At 63.6% G+C, this 15,076-nt stretch overlaps 1 protein-coding gene across 6 annotated transcripts in view; it reads right to left on the bottom strand.

The window, feature by feature from the left end:
- Positions 1-15,076, bottom strand: part of CRTAC1 (cartilage acidic protein 1) — a 42,832-nt gene that overhangs the window by 15,718 nt on the left and 12,038 nt on the right. For 5 of the 6 annotated variants that reach the window (XM_042846020.2, XM_008179829.4, XM_065552742.1 and 2 more), the window contains 3 exons: positions 12,509-12,705; positions 9,267-9,397; positions 7,740-7,896 (listed from right to left, as the gene is read on the bottom strand). In XM_042846020.2, coding sequence (XP_042701954.2) covers positions 7,740-7,896; positions 9,267-9,397; positions 12,509-12,705 — 485 coding nt within the window. Of the gene's footprint in view, positions 1-51; positions 7,536-7,739; positions 7,897-9,266; positions 9,398-12,508; positions 12,706-15,076 lie in introns of those variants that run through there. The other variant, XR_010589357.1, reaches the window with a different exon arrangement.

Genomic DNA, 15,076 nt, shown 5'->3' with positions numbered 1-15,076 from the left:
CCCCGTTCTCCTCCTCCTTGTCGTTGTCTCGCTTCCTGGGCAAACAGTCACCTGGTTGCATCCCCCTCCTGGGTCTCAGGTTACAAAGGGCACCGACCATAGCCTATGTACAGGCAGCTGGAGTAGCTTCACCTGCCCCAGAGGGTCTCAGCCGAAGTCACTGTTGCGGATTGTGGGGGAGTTAGGGCCCTGCACCCCTCTTCCCGAGATTCACTGCGACTCTCAGCCAGCCAGTAAAGCAGAAGGTTTATTTAAGGACAGGAACACAGTCTCAAGCAGAGCGTGTAGGTACGACCAGACCCCCTCAATTAGGTCCCTCGGGGAGGTTCAGGGAGCTTAGACCCCAGCTTGGGGTTCCCTGCGTTGCACCACCCAGCCCCAACCGAAACTAAACTCCCCACTCCTCCCGCTGCTCCTCTCCTTTGTTCAGTCTCCCGGGCAGAAGGTGTTAATTCTCCCCACCCCCGTTCCTGGCTCAGGTTACAGCTCAGGTAGCTTCCTTCAAGGGAAGTCCCACATCCCCACTGCAACCCCCCTGCAACATTCCCAGGTCAAATCTGCCCTGCTCCCTGCTCCGTCACATCTCTCCCCCCTTCGAGACTGAACTGAGCGGGGTCACTCTGACCAGTGACCTGGGGAAGTTCAGGGCTCCCTCTCCGGGACAACGCGTCCGCTATCAGGTTGTCACGTCCCTTCACATGGACCACGTCCATGTCATAATCCTGCAGGAGCAGGCTCCATCTCAGGAGCTTGGCGTTGGCTCCTTTCATCTGGTGCAGCCAGGTCAGGGGAGAGTGGTCGGTGTGCACGGTGAAGTGACGCCCAAAGAGATATGGCTCTAGTTTCTTGAGGGCCCACACCATGGCCAGGCATTCCTTCTCGATGGCCGCGTAGTTCTGCTCCCGGGGTAGCAACTTCTTGCTCAGGTACACGATGGGGTGTCTCTCCCCCTTTTCATCCTCCTGCATTAACACCGCCCCCAGTCCTGTGTCTGAGGCGTCGGTGAACACCATAAAGGGCTTGTCAAAGTCTGGGTTTGCCAGAACTGGGCCACTGACCAGAGCCTCCTTCAGCGCCCGGAGAGCCTCCTGGCACTCCTCGGTCCAGACCACTTTGTCTGGCTTCCCCTTCTTGCACAGCTCAGTGATGGGGGCGGCTATGGCGCTAAAGTGGGGCACGAACCTCCGATAGTACCCTGCCATCCCAATAAAGGCTTGGACCTGCTTTTTGGTTTGAGGAGCGGGCCAGTCTCTGATCACCTCCACTTTGGCTGGTTCCGGCTTTAGGCAGCCGCTTCCCACCCGGTGGCCTAGGTAGGATACCTCAGCCATCCCCACCTTGCACTTCTCCGGTTTTACGGTCAGCCCAGCCTTCTGGAGTCGGTCCAGCACTTGTCTAACCTGGGATATGTGGTCCTCCCAGGTCTGGCTAAAGACACAGATGTCATCGATATACGCCACGGCAAAACTCTCCATCCCCCTCAGTAGCTGATCCACCAGGCGCTGGAAGGTGGCCGGCGCTCCCTTGAGGCCGAAGGGCAGGGTCAGGAACTCATAGAGCCCCAGAGGGGTGACAAAGGCCGATTTCAGCCTGGCATCTGCATCCAGCGGCACTTGCCAATAGCCCTTTGTAAGATCCATGGTGGTAAGGTACCGAGCACCTCCCAGCTTGTCTAGGAGCTCGTCCGGCCTGGGCATGGGGTAGGCATCGGCTACAGTGATGGCGTTGAGCTTCCGATAGTCCACACAGAACCGGATCGACCCGTCCTTTTTGGGGACCAGCACCACCGGCGAGGCCCAAGGGCTGGAAGACGGCTGGATCACCCCCAAAGCCAGCATGTCATTGACCTCTCTTTCCAGGTCCTGAGCAGTTTTCCCTGTGGCTCGGAAGGGGGAGCATTTTATAGGCGGGTGCGATCCTGTCTGCACCCGGTGGACAGTCAGATTAGTGCGTCCAGGCTGGTTGGAAAACAGCTGCTGGTACAGATGCAGCACCCCTCCGATCTCAGCTCGCTGGGCAGGGGTTAGCCGATCAGAGAGGGGAATTGCTTCCAGGGGGAAGCCAACTCTTGTCCCAGGGAATAGATCTACTAAAGGGTCATCTCCCTGCCCCTCCCACTGTCCACACACGGCCAACACCATATCCCCCCTGTCATAATATGGCTTCATCATATTCACATGGTACACCCGGTGGTGGTGTGCCCGGTTCGACAGCTCCACCACATAGTTTACCTCGTTTAGTTGCTTGACAACCTTGAAGGGCCCTTCCCAGGCGGCCTGGAGTTTGTTTTTCCTCACGGGGATGAGGACCATCACCTGATCCCCAGTGGCGAAGGCGCGGGCCCGTGCTGTGCGGTCATACCAGACCTTCTGCTTCCTCTGGGCTCTGGCCAGATTCTCCCTGGCCAGGCCCATGAGCTCGGCAAGTCGTTCCCGGAAGGTCAGGACATACTCCACCACCGACTCTCCGTCAGGAGTGGCCTTCCCCTCCCATTCGTCTCTCATCAGGTCCAGGGGCCCCCTTACCCGCCTTCCATATAGCAGTTCGAAAGGCGAAAACCCGGTAGACTCCTGGGGTACCTCCCTGTACGCAAACAGCAGGTGAGGTAAGTACTTGTCCCAGTCCTGCGGGTGCTGATTCATAAATGTTTTCAGCATCATTTTTAGCGTCCCATTGAACCTCTCCACCAGCCCGTTGGATTGGGGGTGATATGCTGAGGCCCAGTTGTGCCGGACCCCACATCTCTCCCACAAGCACCGGAGTAGGGCCGACATGAAGTTGGACCCTTGGTCCGTCAAGACTTCCTTGGGGAACCCCACTCGGCTGAAAATGGTCAGCAGCGCATCCGCCACAGTGTCTGCTTCAATGGACGATAAGGGCACTGCCTCGGGGTAGCGGGTGGCGAAATCGACCACCACCAGGATGTATTTCTTCCCAGACCGGGTCGTCTTGCTGAGAGGTCCCACTATGTCCATGGCCACCTTCTGGAAAGGCTCCTCTATGATGGGCAAAGGTCTCAATGCTGCCTTCCCCTTGTCCCGGGCCTTCCCCACCCTCTGGCAGGGGTCACAGGATCGGCAGTACTGCCGGACGTTGGTGAAGACCCCGGGCCAGTAAAAGTTCTGTAGCAGCCTCTGCCTGGTGCGCCGGATCCCCTGGTGCCCTGCGAGAGGGATGTCATGGGCCAGGTACAGTAGCTTGTGGCGAAACTTCTGGGGAACCACCAGCTGCCTCCTGATCCCCCACGACTCCACTTCCCCCGGGGGAGCCCACTCTCGGTACAGGAACCCCTTCTCCCACAGGAACCTCTCCTTGCATCCTCTCCTCATGGTCTGTACCACACTGAGGTCAGCCAGGCCCCTTAGCTTCCGCAGGGAGGGGTCCTTCTGCAACTCGGCCTGGAACTCGGCAGCTGGGGAAGGGATGGGGACCTGCTCCCTCTCGTCGGCTGGGTCGGAAGCCCCAGCCACCCCGCGGCCTGTCCTTGGGTGTTCCCTCCCCACCCGGGAAGGGTTCGGTGCCTCCGGTGGGACATCCTTCCCAAGGTCAGGGCGTAGTGCCCCTCGCCGGCTCTGGCTACGGGTCACGACTAAGGCGGTCTGGGGGCTGCTTGGCCAGTCCTCTAGGTCCCCCCCCATCAACACCTCAGTGGGCAAATGGTGGTGCACTCCCACGTCCTTGGGGCCCTCCTTGGCCCCCCATTTCAGGTGTACCCTCGCTACGGGAACCTTGAATGGGGTCCCGCCCACCCCGGTCAGGGTCAGGAAGGTGTTGGGCACCACCCGATCTGGGGCCACCACCTCGGGCCGGGCCAGTGTCACCTCTGCGCCCGTGTCCCAGTATCCATAAACTTTCTTCCCATCCACCTCCAGGGGAACAAGGCACTCGCTCCGCAGGGACAGCCCCGCGCCAACCCTGTAAACGGAGAACTTTGAATCCGAAGCATCTGGCCCCCCAGAGAAGCTGGCCGGGGGCCCTTCTCTCTCTTGAGCAGTTGATAAGCTGCCAGCCCCTCTTGCGTGGGAAGCCTGCCCCTCGTCCGTCTGGGCCTCTACCAAGTTAACCCGGTGCGGGTTCGGTCTGCTCAGTCTGTCCTTGAGCTTGGGGCACTGGGCCCGAACGTGGCCTCTTCGGCCGCAGTAATAGCAGCTCAGGTCCCGTGGGTCCCCTCGAGCCGGTCGGTTGTCCCTGATGCTGGGCCTTCCCCGTGGGAGGGGATTCCCCATATTCCCCCTTTGGGAGGTCCCAGGGTGACTCTCTCTCTGCATCGCGGCGGGCCTGTTCCTTTGGGGCTCCTCCCTGCCACCCCCTGACCGGCTCTTTACAAACTCATCAGCCAGCTGCCCGGCGTGTCGCGGGTTCTCTGGCTTTCTGTCCACCAACCACAGCCTCAGGTCGGATGGGCACCGCTCATACAGTTGCTCCAGTACCAGCAGTTTAATCAGGTCCTCCTTCGTCTGGGCCCCACCAGCCCACTTGCTGGCGTATCTTTCCATGCGGGCGGCTAGTTGCAGATATGAGATCTCAGGGGTTTTATCCTGACTCCGGAACCTTTCCCGGTACATCTCAGGAGTCAGCCCAAACTCTCGTAGCAGGGCCTTTTTGAATAGTTCGTAGTCCCCTTTCTCTGCCTCTCCCAGTTGGCGGTACAATGCCACGGATTTGGGGTCCAGTAAGGGGGTAAGGACCCGGAGTCTGTCCGCGGGATCCACCCGGTGCAGCTCGCAGGCCGTCTCAAAGGCCTCCAGGAAGTCATCCATGTCCTCCCCCTCCTTGTATGGGGCCATGATGCACTTATCAAAGCTCCGTGCAGTCCTGGGTCCCCCCTCACTCACCGCAGCCGGGGGTTCGCTGCCCTTCAATCTCGCCAGTTCCAGGTCATGCTGACGCTGTCTCTCATTCTCCTCCCGTTCATGCTGGCGCTGTCTCTCTTCATGCTGTCTCTGTTGTTCACGATCCTCCAGCTCTCTCAGTTTTAGCTCTTTCTCCCATTCCAGCCAATTCCGCTCCCCGGATGCCGAACGTCGCCGGGAGGATCCTCTGCTGGCCGGCGAGCTTCGCCGGGAGGATCCCCTGCTGGCCGGGGGGGTCACGGTGCCCTCGGTATTTGCTGGGCTCCTCCCCACCCCTCCCCTAGGCATAGGAAGGAGGGGTCTCGGGAAGCCCTCAGCAGCCGGCTGACCACTCCCAGCTGGGACAGACACTGGTGCCTGCGCTGCATTTGCCAGGCTGCTTCCCTGAGACACAGGGATCAGTTCATTCGCGCGATCTTCCGCCTCCAGCTGGGCAATGAGCTGTTCTTTGGTGAGCCTCCCAATGCGCAGCCGCCTCTGCTTGCACAGCTCCACCAGGTCGCTCTTAAGCCGCTTGGCATACATCTTCCTGCTGGCCACTCACCGGCCTGTGTGCTCACAGCTCCCCACAGTTCCCAGGGGGCCCCCTAGTGTGCCAGCCCTTCTCGAGGTCACCACCTCTCTGCCAGGGTCGAGCTGCAGACTCCTCCGCCCCTGGGACCACTCGCTGCGATCCCCCCGGGGGACCCTGTTACTGCAAAAGTCCTTCTCGCTGGTCACACACTCCCAGGGGTAATAACCGTCTCTCTCTCACTCTTCAGCACGCCTGGTCCCCGTCAATCCCCCTTCGTTTTACTGCTCCCCAGTCACTTACTGCAGGAAGCGCCGTCCACGGGGTGCAGTAGATCCCGCCGCTGCCACCAGTTGTTGCGGATTGTGGGGGAGTTAGGGCCCTGCACCCCTCTTCCCGAGATTCACTGCGACTCTCAGCCAGCCAGTAAAGCAGAAGGTTTATTTAAGGACAGGAACACAGTCTCAAGCAGAGCGTGTAGGTACGACCAGACCCCCTCAATTAGGTCCCTCGGGGAGGTTCAGGGAGCTTAGACCCCAGCTTGGGGTTCCCTGCGTTGCACCACCCAGCCCCAACCGAAACTAAACTCCCCACTCCTCCCGCTGCTCCTCTCCTTTGTTCAGTCTCCCGGGCAGAAGGTGTTAATTCTCCCCACCCCCGTTCCTGGCTCAGGTTACAGCTCAGGTAGCTTCCTTCAAGGGAAGTCCCACATCCCCACTGCAACCCCCCTGCAACATTCCCAGGTCAAATCTGCCCTGCTCCCTGCTCCGTCACAGTCACACACCCCTCTTCCCCCCACCGAGGCATTGGTGCAGCACACAGGGAAACTGAGGCACACACCGTATTCATGCAAAACAGCAAAACTCACCTAGGCTCACCAGTAAGACTCACATACACCATAACAAGGGGAAGTCCCCAGTCGTCCCACTCCCCCAGCAGCATGCCGAAGGCTCGACCCGCGCGCAAGGGGGTCCCAGCAACAAACATGGCATTGTAGGGCACCCTGCTCACTGCATTTCTTGATCTCCAGGGAGCAGAGACCTACGCGAGAACTCACCCTGTCCCCTTGGGCTCTGGGCCGCAGGGGCTACATATCCCTGACCAGGGGAAACTGAGGCTCTTTCCCGCTGTCTGCACCCGAGGGGCAAAGATCCCAGCCCTGCTAGGCGTGGGTCAGCCCTGGAAGCCACTCGGCGCGGAGATTCCTGCAGCTCTGCCACCTTTGGGATCAGACAAACTCCTCGGAGTGGCGGAGTGACTGTTTGCCTGTTGATAACTGTCTCTATCTCCTCGCTGGAATCAGCTCCAGGACCGGCTCCCACGCTATCCCTGGGGTGAGATCGGGGGAAGCAACCGCTCTCTTGGGACTGGAAGTGGCTTGAACTTTGTGGTTTTGGGAGTACATTATGAGGCCGTGTGGCTGGCCGGGGGTGCGCTAGGCTGTGGAGTCCAAGGGGACCATCTGGACTCCACGGCAAGACTGTTGTAGGACTTTGAAAGTCCACATTTGTTACTGGCCTGGTGAAAGCTAATAATAGACCCCACCACTGGTCTGGGGCATCTGCCCCTCCAGACAGTGACACCCCGTTCTAACCCTCAGCACCTGCCATCTCCCCTGGCCCCCCACACTCAGGGCCTTTCCCGCCGGCTCCCCACAGCAGGCTTGGCCCTTGGGCGGGGCCAGGGGGATACAGGAGGTCGGAGCGGCTGTGAACTAGGCTCTGGCAGGTCTGGGGCAAGGGACAGCCAACCCCAGCTCTGGGGGGCCCAACCCCTGGCCCCTGCCCCTCTCCAGCTGGATAGGAAAGATCGAGATGGGGACCCTGCCCTTGGCTGCTCCCCCAGGAGCCAGGCCTTCCCAGGTACCCAGGGACAGGCTGGGAGAGGCAGTGAGTGCAGGGGCCAGCCATGGGCAAATCCACCCGGATGCTGTCCCCAATGCCCACGGAGCAACCCTGGCAGCTGCCCGCATGGCGCCATCCTTGCGAACCAGCTGCCCATGCGATTTGCTGCGGAGACCAGGCACTCCCGGGGCAAGGGTCGGAGATGGAGCAAGACAGCCCAGGGGGCGTCCTTGGAGCCCAGACTCCCTACCGGGGCGGTGGGTGCTGTCACCCAGCCCAGAGACAGCCCCAGCACCCTGTGTGCCAGGCATGCCACCTGCTCTATGGGTAGCCCCGTGCCGCGCCTCCCCACGGGCCCCTCCCGCAGCACCCCATCCCCGTGGGGCCCTCCCCACAGGCCCCTCCCCACGGGCCCCTCCCGCAGCACCCCATCCCCGTGGGGCCCTCCCCACAGGCCCCTCCCCACGGGCGCCTCCCGCAGCACCCTGTCCCCGCGCCATAGGCCTCAGCCCCACGCAGGCTGCCCAGGACCTGTGTATTTGTTGACCCCGGCCTCGGCGGCGACGTCAGTCAGCACCACGATGCCGCGAGCAGGGTCGCTGGCGGCCACGTCCATCTCCAGCAGCGCGTGGGGGCCCAGGTTGCCGTTGGCGTAGTTGGCGATGTAGATGGCGTATCGGCCGGAGCCCTGTGGGCAAGGGGCAGGTGGGTGAGGGCAGAGCCAGGCTGGCCAGGTCCCTCCCCGGCTCCCAGCCTGCAGCCGGCTGCGACACCCTGGCTGGGCCGGGGGCAGGGTCCTGGGGCGTCCCCCTCCCCAGTGGCGGCACTGCAGCCTGTGGGCTCTGGCCAGCCCCGCGGGGAGCGGATTAAGCCCCGCAGCACGGCTGGAGGTGACTGCAGCCGGATCAGGGCCCCGGGCCCCACACTCAGCTGCTGTTCCCCGGGGGTCCGTGCTGCTCTCGCTGCCCCCAGCCCTGCTGGGACAGTTGCTCGAGAGCTGAGCCTGGGGCGGGGGACCACTCGAGGCCCGGACCTGCCAAGATTCGATGTCTGTCCGGCTGCCCCCCTGCATGCTGGGAGTGCTCATGCTGCGTCCCCCCCACCGCGCCACAGCTCTACTCCACCGCCCCCCACGTCTCAGTCCTGCTCCCCTCCACCTGCCCCCATCTCCACCCCATGGCTTAGCCCCACTCCCCCAACCCCCTTCCTCCCCAGTCCTCACCCCATGGTACAGCCCCACTTCCCCTTACCTGACCCCCAAGCCTCCCGCTCCGCTAAGGTGACCAGATGTCCTGATTTTATAGGGACAGTCCCGATTTTGGGGGTTTTTTTATATAGGTTCCTATTACCCCCCACTCCCATCCTGATTTTTCACACTGGCTATCTGGTCACCCTGATTCCGCAGTTCGGCTGGGCTCCCCTGCCACCTACTACCCCACCCCACCCCGCCTCTTGGCCCCACTCCCCCATACCTCGCAGCCTGGCTCTGCACCCCGCCCCACCCCCTGGGTAGACCCTGCTCCCCCACACTCCCCCGCCCCCTCCCATTGTTCCCCTGCAGCAGCTGGGCCCTGATTTAGTGATAATCGTTGGAAAACAAACAGCAGGAGGAGGAGGAAGAAGAAAGAGCAGGTGACAGGAGCATAAATCATCCGACAGGCACTTTCTCAGCAAGAGGCAACTCTGGGAAAGGCTCCAGGGCCCTGACACCTCAAGGGGGGGGTGGGGAGAGAAACATAGCGCCCTGGAGGGAGCCTGGGGCCCGGACACCTCAACAGCGGGGATTGGGGGGACCTAGCGCCCTGACACCCCAACAGCCGGGGGCCCTGACACCCCGACAGTGGGGGGGACGGGACTTAGGGGGCAGAGGGCTCAGGCCGGGATGGGAGAGGCCCGGAAGTGCCACCTCGTTCCCACACACCCAGCGACAGCCTGGGGGCGGGGGGAGTTTGGGGAACAGAGCCTGACCTGGGCGGTAAAGAAGTCCCCCACCCCATGACCCTGCTGCGCCCACTCCCCAGCCCTGAGGGCCACCAGCCGGGCTCGCTGTCCACTCACCGCCCTGTCTACGCAGGCCACCGAGCGCCCGGCGAAGCGGCTGGCCACTGCCCGGTTCACCTCGTCACTCAGGAGGTCCTCCCAGCGCCCAGCCCGGAACTTGAACAGCTTGTCCGTGTAGGTGGCCAGACCTGGGGGAGAGAGGGGGTCAGGGGGGCAGGGAGAGGAGCAGGGGACGGGACAGCTTGGCGTGGATCTGCCCAGGCAGGGGGCAAGGTGTGGGGGGGCTGCCACGCCCTGCAGAACCCCCACTGTACTGCCCTGGGGAGATCACAGCACCCAGGCCCTGCTCTCTTGAGCCCCCCAGCCCGCAGCCCCAGGGGGCAGGTGCCCAGTGGCGTGGGGCAGGGGCTGCTCTCCAGCGAAGGGCTGCCCGGCAGAATGAACTCATTAAGGTGAGCTGTGCGGAGCCTGTAGATCATACAGGGGAGGGGGGAAATCGATAGCTGGGCCCGCGGCCGCACGGCCAGCCGACAGGAGTAATGGGAGTGCTTGATTTAGGGACAGGCAACGCGCTGGCAGCTGCAACCGGGGTAATTAGGTGTGTCAGGAAGACGGATCCATGGTGAGCAGTTCAGGCTGATGGCCACATGCCCCCGTTCGGCAGGGCCCCTGCTGCTAGGAAAACAAGGGGGGAGCCCACTGACGGGGGCCTGTGCCCTTCCCAAGGAGCCTGGAGGACCCGATCTCAGACACTCTGAGAGCAGCACCAAAGCCAGGCCAGGAGGGTCCCTGTCCAGCTCAGAGCTCAATGCTGAAAAGGACCTAGGGGTCACAGTGGACGAGAAGCTGGATATGAGTCAACAGTGTGCTCTTGTTGCCAAGAAGGCTAACGGCATTTTGGGCTGTATAAGTAGGGGCATTGCCAGCAGATCGAGCAACGGGATCGTTCCCCTTTATTCGATATTGGTGAGGCCTCACCTGGAGTACTGTGTCCAGTTTTGGGCCCCACACTATAAGAAGGATGTGGAAAAATTGGAAAGAGTCCAGCGGAGGGCAACAAAAATGATTAGGGGTCTGGAGCACATGACTTATGAGGAGAGGCTGAGAGAACTGGGATTGTTTAGTCTCCAGAAGAGAAGAATGAGGGGGGATTTGATAGCAGCCTTCAACTACCTGAAGGGGGGTTCCAAAGAGGATGGAGCTCGGCTGTTCTCAGTGGTGGCAGATGACAGAACAAGGAGCAATGGTCTCAAGTTGCAGTGGGGGAGGTCCAGGTTGGATATCAGGAAAAACTATTTCACTAGGAGGGTGGTGAAACACTGGAATGCGTTACCTAGGGAGGTGGTGGAGTCTCCTTCCTTGGAGGTTTTTAAGGCCCGGCTTGACAAAGCCCTGGCTAGGATGATTTAGTTGGGAATTGGTCCTGCTTTGAGCAGGGGGTTGGACTAGATGACCTCTTGAGGTCCCTTCCAACTCTGATATTCTATGATTCTAATGCACTGGGGCCCAGCACCCCGAGGTGGAGGCACCCGGCAAGGCCAGGGGCCTGGCAGAGCATGAGTGGGCCCAGCCCACAGAGACCCTCCGTGACCAGAGCTGGGTGCCCTGCAGGGACGGGCAGCCGGGAGCTCCCGCTGCAGTGGCTGGGCAGGCTGGCGCAGCCCCGCGCGCTGGTGACCTGTCGCCAAGGGGAGATCCTGGGGCCAGGTGTTCGGAGGAGATCCCGGCGCACAATGGCCCCTGCCTCTGGGAACCAGGACGTTAGCGGGGCAGGTAGGGCTGGCAGGCCCTTGGAGAGCCATTGGACCTGCCAGTCTCACTTGGTGACGTGCCCGCACACCGCTGAGGGCACTGCCAGGCCCCCGTGACTGGCACCGCTCCCATCACGGCAGCGACTCGGCACCGTCACTCCCCTCCCCTCTCCTTGGCAAGGCGCCCCATCACTGTCCCTGGCCACTGCAGGGGGCAGGCCGGGGCCAGGGGCACGAGGGGCATTGGGCAGAGTCCTGCAGTGCCAGTGGGGGGCCAGCCCAGCCAGGCCAGGGCTGCCAGGGGGCCATGGCCTGCAGGGAAGTACTAGCCGCTGGAGATGGAGTGCAGGGAATAAGGGGCAGCTGCCCTGGCCTTGTGCTAGGGGGGTGAGATGGGCAGCAGCCTCAAATGCCATGGCAGGAGAGGGGGCATACGAGGGGTTAAGGGGCAGCCCCTATCTCTACCCTGGGGATGGGGAGATGGAAGCTAGTCAGCCCATCCCCCGCCTGGAGAGTTGGGGCTCGGCCAGGGTACGGGGGGGCAGCGCTGCGTCCCGGGGCGCCAGGCTGGGCATGGCCAGGGTACGGGGGGGCAGCGCCGCGTCCCGGGGCGCCAGGCTGGGCATGGCCAGGGTACGGGGGGGCAGCGCCGCGTCCCGGGGCGCCAGGCTGGGCTCGGCCAGGGTACGGGGGGCAGCGCCGCGTCCCGGGGCGCCAGGCTGGGCACGGCCAGGGTACGGGGGGGCAGCGCCGTGTCCCGGGGCGCCAGGCTGGGCTTGGCCAGGGTACGGGGGGGCAGCGCCGCGTCCCGGGGCGCCAGGCTGGGCACGGCCAGGGTACGGGGGGGCAGCGCCGCGTCCCGGGACGCCAGGCTGGGCACGGCCAGAGTATGGGGGGGGCAGCACCGCGGCCCGGGGCGCCAGGCTGGGCACGGCCAGGGTACGGGGGGGGCAGCGAGGGGTGTTGGGACATGCACCTGCTTGTAAATACAGCAGGTTCCCTCCCTCCCCCCTTCTCTTTGGCCGCAGCTTGTGCTGTGGCTCTGGGGAGAGGCCCTGCGCTGGGTAGGGGACCTGTCCCAGCAGGGCCTCAGGGGCGGCCTGGCAGTGGGCCCCCGGCACGGCGGGAGGGCTGGGGGCCGCGGGCGCTGCTGACTCAGCGGCTGCGCTGGCTCCGCGTCCCGGCCATGAATCAATGGAGTCACTCGACTGAGAAATTAACTCCAGGCTGCAGCCATCTCTCATGCGCCGAAGGTCACGGCGGTGCCTCACGGCAGGCCCAGGGCGGGCCCTCCCCACGCTCCCAGGGGGTGTCCCATGGCAGGCCCAGGGCACCCCATGGCAGGCCCTCCCCACGCCCCCAGGGACTTGCCCCCAGCAGCTCCCCATGAATTCCCAGTCCAGAGCTGTCATTGCGCCCTCCCGGGGACCCCCAGGCCTCTGATGGGTTCTGTGGTGGGACAATGGGCCATGGGTTGGGAGGCGGGGGGGTGCATGGGGCAGGGGAAATGAGCCATGGGCTCCGTGCCGGGGGGTGGGTGCCACTCACCCGAGAAGGCGTTGTTGGTGTTGAGGAAGTAGATCTCCTCGCGCCCGTCCCCATCGATGTCGCAGGCCGTCACCCCGATGGCGTTGCCCTGGCGATCCCGCAGCGCGTAGTATGGGGAGCTGCGCTCGTCTGGTGCCAGGTTCACCAGCCGCTGCTGCGCCCGGTCATACTTCAGCACCAGGTTGGGCCCGTTGTACCTGGGGGGGCGAGCGTGAGCGCTGGGGCAGGCACAAGGGACCCGCCCCAGGCTGTGCGGGTGCCTTGGGGCAGGCTGACACGGCCAAGCCTGGGCCCCCGGAGGGTTTGGGGCAGCCTCAAGGCCCTTTCCTCGAAGCTCCCACTTGACCCCTGTCGTGGGGAGGGGGTGGCATCGCCCGCCTGGTGCCAGTCTGGCGGGCTGCAGCTCAGATGCCCGGCAGTCCCCGGGGGCTGCAGGGAAGAACGTCCCGTCCGCTGCCCTGGGCTGGGGGCTGCACAGAGGGGCCGTGGCGCGGGCAGCAGTGCCAGGGGAACGGCTTGGGGCAGTCTCAGGGCTTGGGCTACATGATCCCCGCTGGCTACAAATCAGCGGGGAACCCCTGGAGCCCGAGGGCTGGGCAGGACCAGGCTCTGCCCAGCACAGGGCCCAGCCCCACGAGGAGATGGACGCCCTCTCGTTCCCTGCACCCCCAGAGGCAGGAGGGTGTGGGGGGGCAGTGGCTGGGCAGGAAGGAACGAGCGGGGGTGCTCCTGGTTGGGGGGATCCTTGAACAAGCTGAGGGTGAGGTGCTGCCCCTAATTGAGCCCCACCTGCCTGGCCGCACTGGGATTGGCACCGCGTCCGCCTGCTTGAACCAGCAGGGGAGGCTTGGGGTGGCCACATCCAGGCCTGCCACACAGCAGTGCCAGGGCACGAGGTCCCAGCCGGGCCGTGGGGAGAGCTGCAGGCATGGCCGGGGCAGACACCACATAGCCCCCCCATCTCCTGCCAGGCCCTGGGAGGCACGTGGCCAGTCACCATGTATCCTCGCTGCAGGATCACCCCCATCATGGGGCCCCTAATGGTGGAGAGTCACTGCCCCCTCCTCTGCCCCACATGGCCAGGCCAGGCCATGAATGTGGTGGGTGCTGCCCATGCCACCCAAGTGGCTGCTGCTGCTCGGAGATGCTGCTCAGCTCCCTGGCGTGCGTGGGGTGACTGGCCTCATGTGGCCCCTGCCTAGGGTGACCAGACAGCAAGTGTGAAAAATCAGGACGGGGTTGGGGGGTAATAGGAGCCTATATAAGAAAAAGACCCAAAAATCGGGACTGTCCCTATAAAATCGGGACATCTGGTCACCCTACCCCTGCCCTTATAGGAGATCAGGGTTGGAAGGGACCTCAGGAGGTATCTATCCAATCCCCTGCTCAGAGCACGACCAGTCCCCAACTAAATCATCCCAGCCAGGGCTTTGTCAAGCCGGGCCTTAAAAACCGCCAAGGAAGGAGACTCCACCACCTCCCTAGGGAACCCATTCCAGTGTTTCACCACCCTCCTAGTGAAATAGTGTTTCCTAATATCCAACCTAGACCTCCCCCATTGCAACTTGAGACCATTGCTCCTTGTTCTGTCAGGCCGACAGGCTCCAGCATGCAGAGTGGCCTGGCCCCCCAAGAGCACCCTGCCAGCATGCATGGAAACAGCGGGGCTGGCCCCTCTGCTCACCACCCCAGACATGGCTGCCCCAGGCAAGGCTCAGAGGGGCTGGGCCCCCCAGCTGAGGGAGGAGCAAGACTGAACGTTGCTGCACCATGGCCTCCGGGCAGGGCAAAGCATGGCACAGTGAGGGGCAGCCACATGGGGCCGGGCCCAGGCCCACAGCTCTGGTGCCAGCGACCCAGGCAGCCGGGCTGCTGCGCCAGAGGAAGCCTGGGCACTTGGAGAGAGGGTGGCTGCCAGCCCAGGGCACGGCCCTGCTGGGGCCCCTGCGGCACAGACTGGGGGAGGACGTGGCCCAGTGCCGGGAGCTGAGCGTTTGCCCCTCTGCAGGCTCCGTGCCCTGCCCCCTCCAGCCATGGGGCAGCCCTAGAGCAGGGCAAGGCCCCTCCACAGGGCCCCAGCACAGGAGGCTTGGGGAGGCCTGGAACAAGTGAGATCCCCGCTGAGCTCTGCCCACCCCAGAGGGGCCCTGCCGTGCCCTGAGCTCCAGTAAACACGTTACACAACTGGCGCCAAGGCTGGTTACACAACTCTCTTTCCAGCTGCTGCCGTCTCTGCTCCACGCGGCACGGGAGGGGAGCAGGCCCAGATCCGCCGGGGGGGGGGGGGGGGGGAGCAGCAGCCTGCACTCCCAGCCCTGCCGCACCGCCCTCCTCGCCAGGGCGCCCCAGGAACGCAGACTACCCCACCTGCAACCTGCCTGCCCCACACGGGGAGAGCCGAGGCCTTGATGCCCCAGCTGGGGGTCCCTACAAGCAGCCCGTTCAGGGCAGGGCTAAGGCCCATCGCTGGGGGGGGGGGGCAGGGGAGGGGGCACTTGCTGGGGTGCTACTTGGGCCTCTCTTGTTCCCGGGATACAGGCCTCAGGGAGGGCGCTCCAGCCTCACCCC

Source organism: Chrysemys picta, chromosome 7, assembly GCF_011386835.1.
Source record: "Chrysemys picta bellii isolate R12L10 chromosome 7, ASM1138683v2, whole genome shotgun sequence".
Lineage (NCBI taxonomy): Eukaryota > Metazoa > Chordata > Testudines > Emydidae > Chrysemys > Chrysemys picta.
Note: the sequence above shows the minus strand (reverse complement) of the source record. Positions and strands in the feature narration are given on the sequence as shown.